General features: G+C 40.0%; 1 protein-coding gene and 1 long non-coding RNA gene across 5 annotated transcripts in view; one reads left to right on the top strand and one right to left on the bottom strand.

Moving 5' to 3' along the window:
* The window catches only part of WDR37 (WD repeat domain 37), a 46,870-nt gene extending 34,408 nt beyond the window's left edge, over positions 1-12,462 (bottom strand). Inside the window, exons 1-3 of one of the 4 annotated variants that reach the window (XM_074899953.1) lie at positions 12,365-12,462; positions 3,389-3,494; positions 2,950-3,127 (exon numbers count right to left, since the gene is read on the bottom strand). In XM_074899953.1, the coding sequence (XP_074756054.1) occupies positions 2,950-3,087 (138 nt within the window). In that variant the 5' untranslated portion in view covers positions 3,088-3,127; positions 3,389-3,494; positions 12,365-12,462. Of the gene's footprint in view, positions 1-2,949; positions 3,128-3,388; positions 3,495-6,916; positions 6,949-12,224; positions 12,312-12,364 lie in introns of those variants that run through there. The other 3 variants (XM_074899952.1, XM_074899951.1, XM_074899954.1) reach the window with 3 other exon arrangements.
* Positions 12,463-12,573: 111 nt separating this feature from the next.
* On the top strand, positions 12,574-14,270 carry LOC141957020 (uncharacterized). Its single transcript, XR_012633044.1, has 2 exons — positions 12,574-12,684; positions 12,802-14,270. It is a non-coding gene; the product is annotated as an uncharacterized LOC141957020 (long non-coding RNA).
* The last annotated feature ends 292 nt before the right edge of the window (positions 14,271-14,562 follow it).

The following is a 14,562-nucleotide window of genomic DNA, read 5'->3' as shown; positions in this document are numbered from 1 at the left end:
AGCATCTCCTCTTCACAGAAAGTATTCTGAAGCAAATTCACAGAGGAGGGCTGTTTTTTTTCCTCAGTATAATCAACACAGCAACTCTGAAGCAAAAAACCAAGTATGTAATAAAACCACTAACAGAATTTATATAACCTAAGCTCTATACACAGCTTGGCCACAAGTTTCTGTTGGCTAGTGATTTCAATTTTATTCATCTGTCTACAAAACAGAGATCAGCACCATATTTTCCCCAAACAAATGCATACCATATCCAAAACAAGTACTGTTTTCTTTCTGTTGGGAGTGAAGTTTCTCACTATATTGGTGATTCTGTTATCAAATACTGTTGAGCAGACAGTGAGTAAAGCAAAAAACAACTGACTGCAGTATACTGAGAATCCAGTACTCACTAGTAGAACAGTACTTGTTCACTACATAAATAAACTCTAACTAAACCTGTTCGATTCTTCAGTTGCCCTTGGACCACAACATGTAAGTTAGCTTACTGCACTTATTATTTATCTAGGTAGCCAGCTATGAAATTTTTTTAAAAGAAGCTTCAACTTACCTGAGCTTTATCCTAACAATGAAAAAGTTCAACTACTCCTTTGTAGCATATCTAACCCATCACCTCAGAATTCAGTAAGACAACATCTTATTACCTATAAATAATGCAGCTGTATTCAAAAACTGAGAAATATCTACGCAAAAAAAAAAAAAAAGTTAACAAATTTCAGAGTGAACTTAATATGGTATCATGCATACCATATTATCAATATATCAATGTTCATCTATCAAATATACAGGGAACGTGCCCATCAGCAAAAGCATGTAATTTCAAAATCTTGAAATTATCAGCTATGAGCAAAAAAAGAAAACTGAGTCAGCTTCTGCCACAGCCCAAACCACTATTTCAAGCCTAGAAGTACAGAAGAAGCATTACTAGAACGGGAGTACAAATGTTAGCACAGGATACCACCCAAATTCGAACGAACTTCATTATTCAGTGCATGTTTATGGATGATTACAGCTCGTTTTCTTCTTAAGCGTTCCAGCAAACCTAAACCAAAAGAACTCGGTTCCCTCCCTAAACTGACTGACTGGGGAGGATGCATGAGCTCACCAGTCACCGGAGGGCACCATCCACCGTGCGGCTGCAACCAAGTCAGCGCCCAACCACCTGAACTGCATTTCGCTCGCATTTTGGTTTATACAGTCAGGTGATTGTCTTCAGAAACGGTTAAAGCCTGCCATGATCCCAATTTTGTAAATTATTTCTCAACATCAATTTTAAAGAGAAACCACTAACAGCCATGACTGATAGAGAGCAGTCTGCTTTGTGCATGTCAGTTCTACAGCAGTTTCACTGCTACTTGAAGCTGTGGCACTGTGCTGAAAGAGGTACTATGCTCCTTAAGACCCCCTTAGGGGGTATTCCTTTCTGCATCTTCATCTGCCTCTCCCTTGAGACAGTACTTCTGTTCATTCGTTCAGAATCAACCAGAACATGAAAGAGATCCTGATTAAAACCAACTTGAGACAAAACGGATAAAACAAGAATACAAATTAAATACTATTAAGAGAAACACTGAAGTGAGATGAATTATTTCCGATTCAATTACCCAATAATTCCATACAGCAATGTTATGAAAGAAATTGTTATCCTACAACTTTTCAAACAGAAAAGATGTAGGAAAGGTTTTCAATCCACTTCAGAGCCTGAAAGCATGAGCAAATCTAAACCTGTCCTAAAGTAAAAAAACACAGCCACTTCCTTTACTCTCTTTAAAGTTGGCATTATTTAAATTAGCTCCTTAAAATATCATGTAATAATGTTATCTGTTTATCTGTCGAAGTACTTATCTAGATCTTACGTGGTTTACAGCTCCACTGTGAGGGGGCATTAATTAATACTCTCTATTCCTTAAGATCTGCCACCAGTTGTTCAAGGTTAAGGGTCAAAAAAATTAAATAAAATATTTGCATACTATAGCATAATACACTTAGAGAGTTTGATAAGAAATACCAAAACAGCTTAAAATTTTGGTTTACTACACTAAAATGACAGCATGCCTTGAACTCTCAGCTGCCTTTCACTCCCTTCCTGAAGGCTGTAACAGTCCAAATACATGAACAGTTTCCTATCCAAGTACTTAATATTCTCCAACTTCTGGATGACTAGAAGCAGCAACTTTGGCTCTGTTAGTGCCCAGAAAACTAACGCTGTAATTTACTGAATAATAGATTCAATTAAAAAAATTTTTTTAATGTCACAACACTGAGAAAAACACAAGGTTTTCCCTTCAGAGTATCTGCAGAGTCCAGAAAGTGAGGTTTCTCATAGCCAAACACTGCTTGTATTTCAAACCACCTCTCTGATAAAGATCAAGTTTTGCATCATCTTTGCCAGGCCCACATTAATACTGTGTAGTCGATTTGACAATAAATAGTTTTCAAACTGATATTTGCTTATCTTTGGCAGGACTATTTCAAACATTTCCTATAGGAGCCTTACCTACAGTTAATCACAATATTGTTACTGAAACACTCCAATTGGCTTCAGAGTGCATCCACTATACAGACTGACATGATTAATAAAATTACAGAAGTTTGTGGTACCTGTTCTTTCTCAAATTCAAACTTATGAAATCGAGAATCATCTTCAGTTCTGGAGTGGGTGGTGCATGTAGCAAAACAAACTGTTCCTCTGAGTTTCTTCATGGTTTTATCATTCATGTAAGAATACACATAAAAAGCTCCATGGGTCTGAATACAACCTCAAACACTTGTCAACATCCACGTCAATGGTCTCCAAAGACAGTCAGCAGTTGCAAGCAAGAAAGTCTGTTGTTCCTGCAGCTTTACTGGACCTATGTCATTACTTAAGTTTATTTAATTTCCTCGCATAGAAAACACTCCTCAAAAAAGTTACCGAAGTTACCCAAGCATCAGTGTATATCTTACCTGCCCTTCCAACATGTCTCTCTGCAGTCCTGCCCTTTCTTGCTCAGAACTGTTGGTTCTTCGGATTGAAAGACTGTGTGATTTACGTTTCTGCTTTGCTTGGCGAGCAGATGCACAACTTCCACTTTCTATTGGCATTACTTCAAAAAGACAGCTTCACAGAGACTCCTATGATAAACTAAGGACAAGCATTACACGTTACAAATTGCTTTGCCAAAGTTTAAATATTTTTCTCAAAATAGAAATATTTGGTTCTATTAAATTTTGGAGTTGTTTAGGTTGTTATTAAAAAGAAGGGATCCCTATAACTTACAGCTATTCTTCAAACAACATTAAGTTCAAAAACACATATGCATGTATGTAAATAAAGTGGAATCACTTCTGCATTATTTATTCATTAGCTAACAAACCTCCACAAAAGGAAAATAAATTCAACTACCTTGCTCATTTTGGAGAACACTAGCAGAGACAGCCCCAAAATGCTTCAGGAAACAACTATTATGCATACTGTATTTCACTGAAATGCATGCAAAATTAAAACTCAGCTGGAAAATGAAAGCAAACAGACATGATAATTTAGGGACACTGTCAGGTTAAGAATATATTATGCAACATTGTGTTAGTATACAAAATTTAATATATGTGCCTAGTCACATATAAGCAGAAATTCATTTTAATGACAGAAGTTCTGACAACTACTTTCCACCATTTTCAAGAGCTCAGTTTCACTTTCTTGATAGTAAAAGTGCCCATGAACTTATGAGGAGTGAAAGTGCACCTGATTTACCAGGCTGCTGATGTTAATTTCTGTCATCTTGTTAAAGCCAAATATGCATTTAATATCCTAAAAACCTCTGACAGTATCACCAATTAATATTACCATGCATGATCTACTGCTTTCCCCTGTTTAAGAAAAATCAAATTATGTTTGATTTATTGCATAAAGGTGAGGAATATGTTCTTTACTGTCAAAATCTTGTTTTTTAAAAACATTTAATTACTGGGTTTTATTTTTCAAATTTAAACCTGATATTCAACAGAAATTGTTTTCAGTTTTATGGGGGACCAGTTGTTAAACATTTCAAATGTTTTAGGATTGATTATTCAAATTTTTCAATCACGAACATTGAGAACAAAATAAAAATTCATTCTCCAGCATAAACAATTTCTGAAACAATTACAACATAAAATAGCTGCAATAGTCTGCAGAGAAATAGGAGAGCAGAGCTGGCAAAGCTAACAAGGCAACTGAGCTTCCTTTTAAATAAGTTGATCAGAGAAAATTTAAACCAAACCCAGGGCCACTTCCAATTTAAGATCCGCCAACACACTACATCTCAAGCTAGGAATGAGCACCATCACTATGAACAAGACTAGGCCTTAACCATTTAGGTGGTTTTGAAATGGTATTTTCAGCTTTTTAACATATCATAAAGCCAAGGAAAAGCATACCTTACTAAAATCTCACAAATAAGAACAGCTTTAAATTTGCTTTGGCTTTTATATCACAAAATAAAAATATAAAAAGATATAAATTTATATCAAAATGAGACTAGATAGTGTTACAGTTTGGATGTCCATCCATCCTCAAATTTTCTCATTAAAAAACTTGATATTTTAATTAGCTTTTGGAACACCCATGTTCCAGTAACCTGACTCCAATTTCATAATCAATCTGAAATAAAACTCAGGTTGCACCAGTACCTTGTACTGCACTGAGATGATTTTGTTCATCTCCTCTGGACTCTACACAGTCCTTCCCTACACCTAATCCCATCAGAGATTTTCATGTGTGATTAATAAGTAGTAACTATTTAGCTATACTCACAAATTAAAGAAGAAAGAAGAAAAAGAACTACCATTGGGCAGTTTCTTATTTTTTCACTGTGGCTAGATCCATTTACTGTAGAAAGACAGGGCTGAAATTAAAAAAGCCCATCCCATAAACAAGTTACTGCCAATTTTCTGGGCTTCATTAGTATTTTCCTGTTCTTGGACATATGGTCAGTAATTAGGAACAGGTTTTCAGAGCTCATCACATTTCTATTTCTTTTCAAAACATGATCAGATCTCAAATGCAATCCCCAGTCCCATCTCCCTTGGGAAAAACTCTCTCAGTGGCTTTCAGTTTACTGGTTTCTGCAGTGTTCGGGATTGCTTGGCTCAAAGGTCCAAACTCTGTGCACACACATAGATGTGTAAAACGGTTTTATATCTATACATACACAGTTACATATAATCACATAAATCAATTAACAGTTTCATTTAAGTTCTGTGAAAAAAATATAATTTCTAATTCCTGCCAGATATAGCTCCTTAGCTGTAAGTTATGCACAGAGATGTTAATATGGTTTATGCCTTACCAGGCATTGTTTTAACTGTGTTGCCTTCCATTTGCCCTCTACTGCCAAGCTAATTTATTTTAGAGGACTTTACCATGAAATACTCTCTTCTGGATTGCTTCATAAAATCACAGAATGATTTGGGTTGGAAGGGACCTTTACAGGTCATGTAGTCTTTCCCCCTCGTAATAAGCAGGGACATCTTCAACTACATCAGGTTGCTCAGAGCCCTGTCCAGCCTGACCTTGAATGTTTCCAGAGATGGGGCATCTACCACATTTCTGTACGACCTGTTCCAGTGTTTCACCACCCTCATTATAAAAAAAATTCTTCCTTATATCTAATCTAAACCTACCATCTTTTAGTTTAAAACCATGACCTCTTGTCCTGTCAGTAAATGCCCTAGTAAAAAGTCTCTCTCCATCTTTCTTGTAAGCCCGCTTTAAGTATTGAAAGGCCATAATAAAGTCTCCCCAAAGACTCCTCTTTTCCAGGCTAAACCACCCCAACTCTCACAACCTTTCTTCATAGGAGAGGTGTTCCAGCCCTCTGATCATTTTTGTAGCTCTCCTCTGGACCCACTCTAACAGGTCCATGTCTTTCTTGTACCATTGGTTACGACCGGCTTTCTGGGCTGCAAGTGCACATTGCCGCCTCATGTCTGGTTTTTCATCCACCAGTATCCCAAAGTCCTTCTCCACAGGGCAGCTCTCAATCCCTTCATCCCCCAGTCTGTATTGATATTGTGGACTGCCCCAACACCGGTACAGGACCTTGCGCTTGGCCTTGCTGAACTTCATGAGCTTCGCATAAGCCCACTCCTCAAGGATGTCGAGGTCCCTCTGGATGGCATCCCTTCCCCTGCAGCCAATCAACTGCACCACTCAGTACCTACAGATTTGGCAGATATACATTCTAACATGGAGAATTTAAAGGGACACAGTCAAATGCATGAGTTACATTTTTACATAAGAGAAATTCTTGCATTAACTACACAAAAGTTTCTATGTTCGCAGCTCATAAGCAGAAACGATTAGGTAAAACACACCTCCACTGCAGTATCTATTTGTTAGCAACACTGCACCTGCAGCCAGTGTCACCGACAGTAACGGCACTGTCCTCATGCACCAGCATGACCACATCACTCATGCACTGTTCTGGAGAGAGCAAGCATGCACGCTCTTCCCCAGGCTCTGCGAGGGGGTGCCTACAGCCATAGCAAAGCTGCAACTCAAGAGGCAACAAGCAGGCATGTGCATACAGAGGATAGGAAGGAGAAGCTGAAGAGGACTAGAGTCACTGCCTTTATCATTGTTCTGAATTCCACCAAATAGCCTTAAAAACTTTCAGGAAGGAGCAGTAATTGAAGAGTTTATAGAACCAGGATGTAAATTCAGTTTTAAAGAGTGACAGTGTCCCTTTAAATATTAACTTCACTTTGACAATTTCAGAACTATTTTGATGCTAATTGCAACCATAAGAAGCTATAGGTTTTTCAAGAGTAGATTTCACAAAACAGATCCTTGGCATTATGAGGCTAAAAAAAAATAAATAAATAAGGTGCTCATTTCTAGCAGTTACCTGATTCCCCTTATTATGTAAGGTTTTCAAACAATGAGAATTACCTGTCCAGAATATCAGTGTCATGTTACATATCCTATGAAAACCATATTAAATATTGATTAGTGAAACAGTCAGTAGTATACAAACCAAAGTCTTTCACATTTTTGAATAGTGAAAACTAGCTTTTGTAGTTAGAACACACCAGACAACAGGAAAGAGGTGTGAGGGAAAACATCAACACAAGTCAAGCTAAGCACCAAATCCCAGTCAAACCAAGTAAGAAAAAAAGGCTTCAAAAACAACCAATTATACATTGTTAGTCAAATGTAGTTAATGATAACTTTTGAGTGTTACAAATGGGTTCTGAAAAGATAAATTCACTAAATTGGCTTTCCTTCTACTTAGTCATACAAGTAGGATAAAAAACCCACAAAGTATGGGACTTGTTTCTTAAAATAAATAAAGCTGAATTCACAAAAGTTAAAAATTAGCAATCAAGAGTTAAAAGCTGAACAAAAGTACTGTCTGAGAAAAAGAAAAAACAAAAAACAAAAAAACACAACAGAAAAATGAGGAGCATATTGTATTACTAAACTGTATTCATTAAGGGTGGCAGTTCTCAAGTACCGTATTATTAAAAAGTGAGCTTATGAGACATATTGAGCTATTCTGCTGAATTACTATGGAAAATGCTACATTTGCATAGTGTTCTTCACACAGTAATCTGTCAAAGCCTCAAGAGAACAGTACCAAATGAATTTCTGAGAGTCAATCAGCAGAAGTAGGAGAGAAAAGTAAGTCCTAGAAAACATCTAGACCACAGGTGATTACTACTTTTTGAATACAAAGATACTTCAGTATTTCAGTTACACTGTTTAATTAAACTCAGAGCATATTTTACAGCATGTTAAATTAAAGTTCTGCCACCTACCTTTCTGTAATAGACGTTACCATGTATTCTGTCGCAGGAAATATTTCATCAGAGTAACAGTAAAGAGCAGATGTGTAACCAATTATTGTTCTGTTTGCTACAACAGAGAAATGGCACCAAACAGAAGTGCACACACTGGTCTTACTAGACTTCAAAATTCACTGCAGCCATCAACTAATTCTACTTGCCTACTTCTACTCTTGAACATGTAACAAGCAGACTGCTGAAAGAATTCCAGAGGTATGTATGCTGCTGAAGCCAGGGAGAAAAATCTCTTTTAAGAAGTGTCACAGCAGACAGAATGGCTACAGTATTGCATTTCCTTTTTTGTTCATTCAGGACAAGACACAAGTCTGTAAAGGGAAAGCATCTGGAAGTTTCAGAAACACATCTTACCCACGATCTCCCTGCTCCATTTTGTTTAGAGTTTAGCAATAGTAATACTTACTATTTAAAGAATTGTGTCAAAAAAAAAAAAAAAACCAAACCCATACAGAAACAATTTTACTGTATTTCTGTGTGCTCTTAAATCTCTTAGACGGTCTTGGGTCTCACTTTCAAACATGGTTTAGAACAAAATTTCAGTGTATACTACATAAGAAACAAAGGCTTTTTACAACAGTTATTATTGTCCTGTGCAACATTAAAACCTTAAGATACAAAGATGCCAATTAACACGGGTTGGTTTTGTTCCACAAAGCGGGGAGGGAAAGGGGAAAGAGAGGAAAATTATTACAGTTAAGTTCTTAATTACATGTAACTCAGTTTGACAGCATTACTCATGAGTTAAGGGAATTTAAGTATCAACGTATGCCACTACAATTTTTATTAATATGCAAAGAAATCAAATTTAAAGCAGTAATACTTCCATTTTGAGATCTTTAGTGAACAATTTGTTTGAAGGATGCTGTACATTCAAGTGCCATTAATTCAATGCAAGCGCCAAGAATACAGCACACCTGAGAAGGATCAGGCTAAACAGACATCTTCATAAGACTAGTTGTTTTGCTAAAGATAAATATTTAGAAAATAAAACTATTCCAGATCATCACAGATGATGCTACAACCACTGATAAGTGTGCTTAAATCCACTCAAGCATTACAACTTTTTTTAGTAAATTTAGCGCAGCATACTTTCAAACAAAACTGGATGTTCCTCGAAATGTAAAAGGAGAAAGCATCCACCACTGAAAAGGTGACAATCTTCCTTCTACAGAAAGCATAGTAAAGAAGCTGCCCCAATGAATACTGAGTATGTTATACATCTGGAAATCAGTGATAAAAGCTTTAACACATTAGTAAGTACCTACTCCAAGCAATCTTCTAACAAACCTCCAAGTGTAAACCCGCCCAGTTTTGCTGCTAAAGCTCTGATCTCGCTAATTCAACTATGTCAGCAAATACTGCAATCACACCAAAATGCAGTGCAGACCTAGCCTGCCAAAGTCTACTAAAGCAAGAAACAATACTCCCAGGCATACAGATTTATTTAAACTAATATTAAACAACAATAATTATCAAACGTGAATTATTTTTTTTTTAATTTAGAATATAGAAGAAACCTATCTAGGTCCACTAATAACTGTCAGACCAAGACCTGTTAAGTGAATTCGCCAGTGTCCTGAAAGCATACAGCTTTCCTTTGAGATCTGTGCCACCTATGCTCGTTGAGTGTGCTTACTGTTTTAACTAGTATAAATGGTACTGGGCACAATATAATCTTACATTTAACACTAGTTAGTTACCTATGAGTATATACTGTACCTTGTTTTATTAACAGGTATTTATTAGATGGCTTTATTCAAGGGTTCAAAAGACAGTATCAGGTCCTGATATATTAATTACTGCTGGTTAAATCCTAAATTATGTTTGAAGACTACTCTATTTCCTTAGCTGTTTCACAGACGTGCTAGCTCCCATTCCTGTATTAGCAAATCCCTAATAGCCTAGAAGTAGTCTACATGTATGCACAGGTATGCAAATACAAGACCTGAGGGTGAGGAATCCTAAGGAAGTTCAAGAGCAAAGGTGGTTTAACCAGGTATTTATTTAAGGAAGCACTGCACCACATTCAGAGGCCAGGATCTTATTGTGCTAGTCTCTAAGCAAACAATATTTAGCAATTTATCTATTACATTGGTAGTAAGTACCTATTAGGCTTTTATGCAAGCAGAGTGACCTCTAATATCATTGCTCCTCATTCGGGAATATATTACTTGCTAATAAATTAAAATCTTGTACTGCTTAAGACATCAACAAAAGTAAGTAACATTGACACTAACTGTAAGCTTTAACAAGCTTTTCTGAAGCACCAGTAAAACACCTTTGTACAGCACATTCTTGAAGCATTTCCTCATATAGCCTACCACAGGGAACTACCAAATCTTCCAATGGTACGCGTAGCAGCACTCCAAGTACCCAGTCCTACCATCCTGAAATGTTAAGTCTCAAAACAGTCAGTAAGCATTACTCGAGGATAAGAAAATAACAAATCACTGGCTTGTAAGGAGACCATCCCAATTCTTGTTTATTCCTCAAGTGGTCATACGTAGAGTACTAGCAAACTCTTCCCACGGAGGTTTGAAGAGGTGGCCTCTGCAACAAGGCCCTCACCCTGGCCTTCACCTCACAAGACATGCTACTAGTCTTAGCTCCAAGACTTAAGAATTCCATGACACAAAATGATCCCAATCTCATCTCAAGCATGTAACACGCAATACCACTTAACTTCTCACTTGACACATACAAGTCCTAGCTTGCAATTTCTGGATTTTGTAGAAGTAAGCTCTTCTTTTAAGACACTATCACCACAGTCACAGTACTTCGCCTGTGACCATACCAACACTCTCAAGCATTTTAGTCCATAGAAAAGACTGCATCCTTTAAACAACCTCTAAATTTAAAACATCCTTTGAATTTAAAAGAAAGGTGGTGGAAGGGCATGCCTACATTAGAAAGACAGTCTCAGTTTAGAAAGTTACCTTTAGATTTAACGTGATAAACCTAGTTTAGGGAAAAATGTACGTAACAACTGGCATTAAAAAAAAAAAAAACCACAAACAAATATCAATATTACAGTGGCCTCTGACTTAAATTCTAATATTCAGTGCAGGCACCTTTTCTTAAAATAACTGCCCAAGTCCACAACACACAAAACTACATTTAAAAGTTATTACAAGAAGATACGTTAGGGTTGACACATGCACACAAGATCTTATCTAATGTAAATTACTCATTAGAAAACATACTTGAGCATTCTTGAGGTTACCAGCTCACTTTCAAAAATATCATATAAGAAATGCCAACAGCAGGCTTGCTTAGAAAACAGTTTCAGAAATTTGTTTAAGGAGAACTATACTGCTGGGATGTTGCAAAATGGGTGCCTGAACAATAGACATTTGTATAATTTCAAGGTGTACTCAATGACACTGAATCACTTTAAAGAAGCAGTTCCACTGGTTCTTTACATAAATCTTCCACGAATTACTGCTATAGAAAGCATGTTTTAAAATGCTGTAACAAAACAAACTTTGACAAGCTAGGTGTAACAAGCGGGATAAAAACACACACAGATCTTTCTCTTTTCGTACAAACATCAAGATGTCCTTGGACAACAGTTGAAGGTTTAACTCAAGAAAGTTTTCCTTGTCTTTGCATAAGCACGATCTTTTTATTTCATTTCCTTCTACAACTGAAACCTAAGATCTAATCAACTTCTGAATACATTAAGTGTATTAATTCTCCCCTCAAATTTGTTTTCACCAGTTTTGCTCAGGAAAAAGAGAACTACTGCAAATGGCCCTTTACAGATGTAACTTCTACCCATCTCGGGTGGTTTCAAGTCACACTCCCGCTGCCAAAGGCCAGACCTACCCTGTCCCACCACAAACAGCACTTCTCCTCATGCAGTTGTGCCCCACTTCAGGGAATCTGGGCGTTTCGTTTTTACTCCATTTGTACGTCTGTCAGAGGATCTGAACTCGATCTATAAGCTAAGGAGGCACTACACTGGGCTTGTCCTTAGGATATGCAGTAGCACACAAACAAAGTTAGCGAGCACCCTCGGCTTCACTGTCTGCAGACCTGGAACCATCCCCACAGCCTCGGGCTGGAAGCAAGCGTTAAAAACAAAACAAAAGAAAACAAAAAATCAAAAAACCAACACACAAGAGGAAGAAAGACTTATTTTCGGTTATTTCAGTTTTTCAGAAAGAGCGTGCAAGTCATTTCACGCGGAAATAAACCGGAATAGGGCGGGCTGGGAAGGGGGTGCCGATGCAGCAGCCCCGCTTTGCGCCACGGGCCTGGCGAGGCGGCAGCACCGCGCAGGTAGCGCGCGCTGCCCGCGCTCCCCCCGAGACCGCCGGCCCGGCCCGCCCGCCCTGCGCCCCTGCCCTGCCCTGCCCTGCCCCGCCCCCGCGGCTCCCCCCGCAACGCACCCGCAGCCCCTCGGGGGAGTCGCAGCCGGAGCCGGCGGGGCGGGGGCTCGCCGGGCGGGAAGATGGCGGAGGGTCTGCGCCCCGCTGAGGGGAGCGGGAAGGGGCGGGGGGGCGCCGGCGCCGCGGCCCCCCGCACTCACCTGTCAGCCACAGCCGGGGCAGCGGGCGGGAAGGGGCAGGGCCGTAGACGGCGGGGGGGAAGGAGGAGGAAGAGGAGGAGGAAGGCGGGAGGGGCAGGGGCAGGGGCGGCAGCGACGAGCCGAGCGAGGCGCCTCCCTGCCGAGGAGCGCTGGCGACCACATCCGGCGGCGGGCGGAAGCGGCGCGCGGCCCCCGCTCGCAGCTATGGCGACGGGCAGAGCCACCGCCGCCCGCTCCCCGCCCGCTCCCCGCTTCTGCCCCCAGGCTCGGTAAACGCCGCCGGAACAGGGCGCGACCCGCCACCGGCCGGCTGGTTTGAGGTGGGCACCGTCAGCCCTGGCCGAGGGCTGCCGCCCCGCACCCGCGGCGCGGTGTAAGCCAGAACGTCTTGCTAACGTTTTGGTTTTGTCTTGGTTTTTCGTCTTTTACGGTAACAGCGGCAGCCGGCGCGGCGATGAGCCCCCCAGAGCGTTGGCAGGGGCTGCGCTCCCGCCGCCAGCCTGCGTCTCCGAGGTGGCCGTGCAGTGCCGTGTTTCCTCCTGCCTGTTGCCCCAGCGGACCACCGTGGACTGACTGACAAGCGACATGAAACTCTTCCTGAACCGCCGCTGGAATTCCTTATTTTTTATTATAAAATGGCTGGGAAATACCGAATCTAGACGTTTTGTAGTGCACAGGCAGACGATATGACAGAAACAGTGAATCAAAGCTAACTGCTACATTCTGCAAGTAGGCTGTTCGCTTTGAAGCTTACAACACATAATTGAAATGTGATTAATTCCTTTGCTGATTAACACTTGGAAGAAACCTTCACCTAAAATTCTTATTCATTGTAGCCGGCTGTGAATGTCAAAAGAGGCCTTTGCATAATTATTTTCTCTCTTCCTGCAGATTATCTAGCTGCCTCAGAAGAGGGCTGTGGAAAGGCCAGAAGAATATGTGCCTCAGAGCGAGGGCTGAAAATACTACATTTTCTTTTCATGTGCTTCCCAGCTACAAGTATGCCTGCTGTTCTCTTTCATCATCTTTTTCCTTTCTACCTCTATCTGTGCAGTCATGTCTTAATTGCAGCTGTACTAACTCTGACAAAAATACTGTGTTTTACCTATTTACTAGCACCTTTTTCATCACTGGAGGGTCATTCTACAATATAACCAGCCTAACTGGTTTGGAATTTACCATAATTTTAGCCTATTCCCTTCTTCAAAGCCACCAAAAGGAGAGAGGAAGGGAGCAAAACGAATAACTACATGGGTTTTAGGAGAGGAAAACGAGGGAGACAGAACAGGCAAAAGAAGGTGGGTAAGAGGTAGAACAGAGCTGCCTGGGAGGGAAGCCTGAACTCAACCTGACCAAATGCCACTGTCTGATGCTTTGAATTCTCTTTATAGTTGGTGCAGTTGCAGTTATCTCAGCCATTTGCCTGGTTTTGGCTGGGTTAGAGCTATTTTTTCATCTTAGTAGCTAGAATAGTGCTATGTTTTGGATTCAGTGTGGGATTTGCTATGAGAAGAATGTCGATAATGCACTGATGTTTTCAGTTGCTGCTGAGAAATCAAGGCCTTTTCAACTACCCATGTCCTGCCTGTGTGCAGATGCACAAGAAGCTGGGAGGGAGCAGAGCCAGAGCACCAGACCCAAATTAACCAATAGAATATTCCATATCATACAATGTCATGCTCAATGTATAGATGAGGGTTGGCCTGGAAGCTTGTTCTCTCTTCTGGGATTGTGGTTTCAGGACCTTCTCTCCTCTGGGATCACTAGCTGGGAACGGGCTGGGCATCAGTTGGTGAGTGGTGAGCAATCGCATTGTGCATCACTCATTTGTATATTCTATTATTACTATCATTATTATAGTTATTATTTAAATTTTATTTCAATTATTAAATTATTTTTATCTCAACCTGTGAGTCTCCTTAGCTTTACCTCTCCAATTATCTCCCCAGCTGCCTGGGCAGGAGAGGGTGAGCGAGCAGCTAGGTGGTGTTTGGCTGCCGGCCAGGTTTAAACCACAACACCATCTTAGCCAAGTCACAACTTGAGTGCTCAGCTATTCAGTTCCTAACTAAACGTTTTTTTAAGCCTCATTATTCCTACCAAAATTACTTCATCCTAATATAACTGTACTGTACCATAACAGTTTTAAGCTGTAAGTATGAACGAAAAAAATGTCCAATGAGAGCACAAGGATCCAC

The sequence above is a fragment of the Athene noctua genome, chromosome 2, assembly GCF_965140245.1.
Source record: "Athene noctua chromosome 2, bAthNoc1.hap1.1, whole genome shotgun sequence".
Classification (NCBI taxonomy): domain Eukaryota; kingdom Metazoa; phylum Chordata; class Aves; order Strigiformes; family Strigidae; genus Athene; species Athene noctua.
This window is presented reverse-complemented; position numbering and strand designations above follow the sequence as displayed.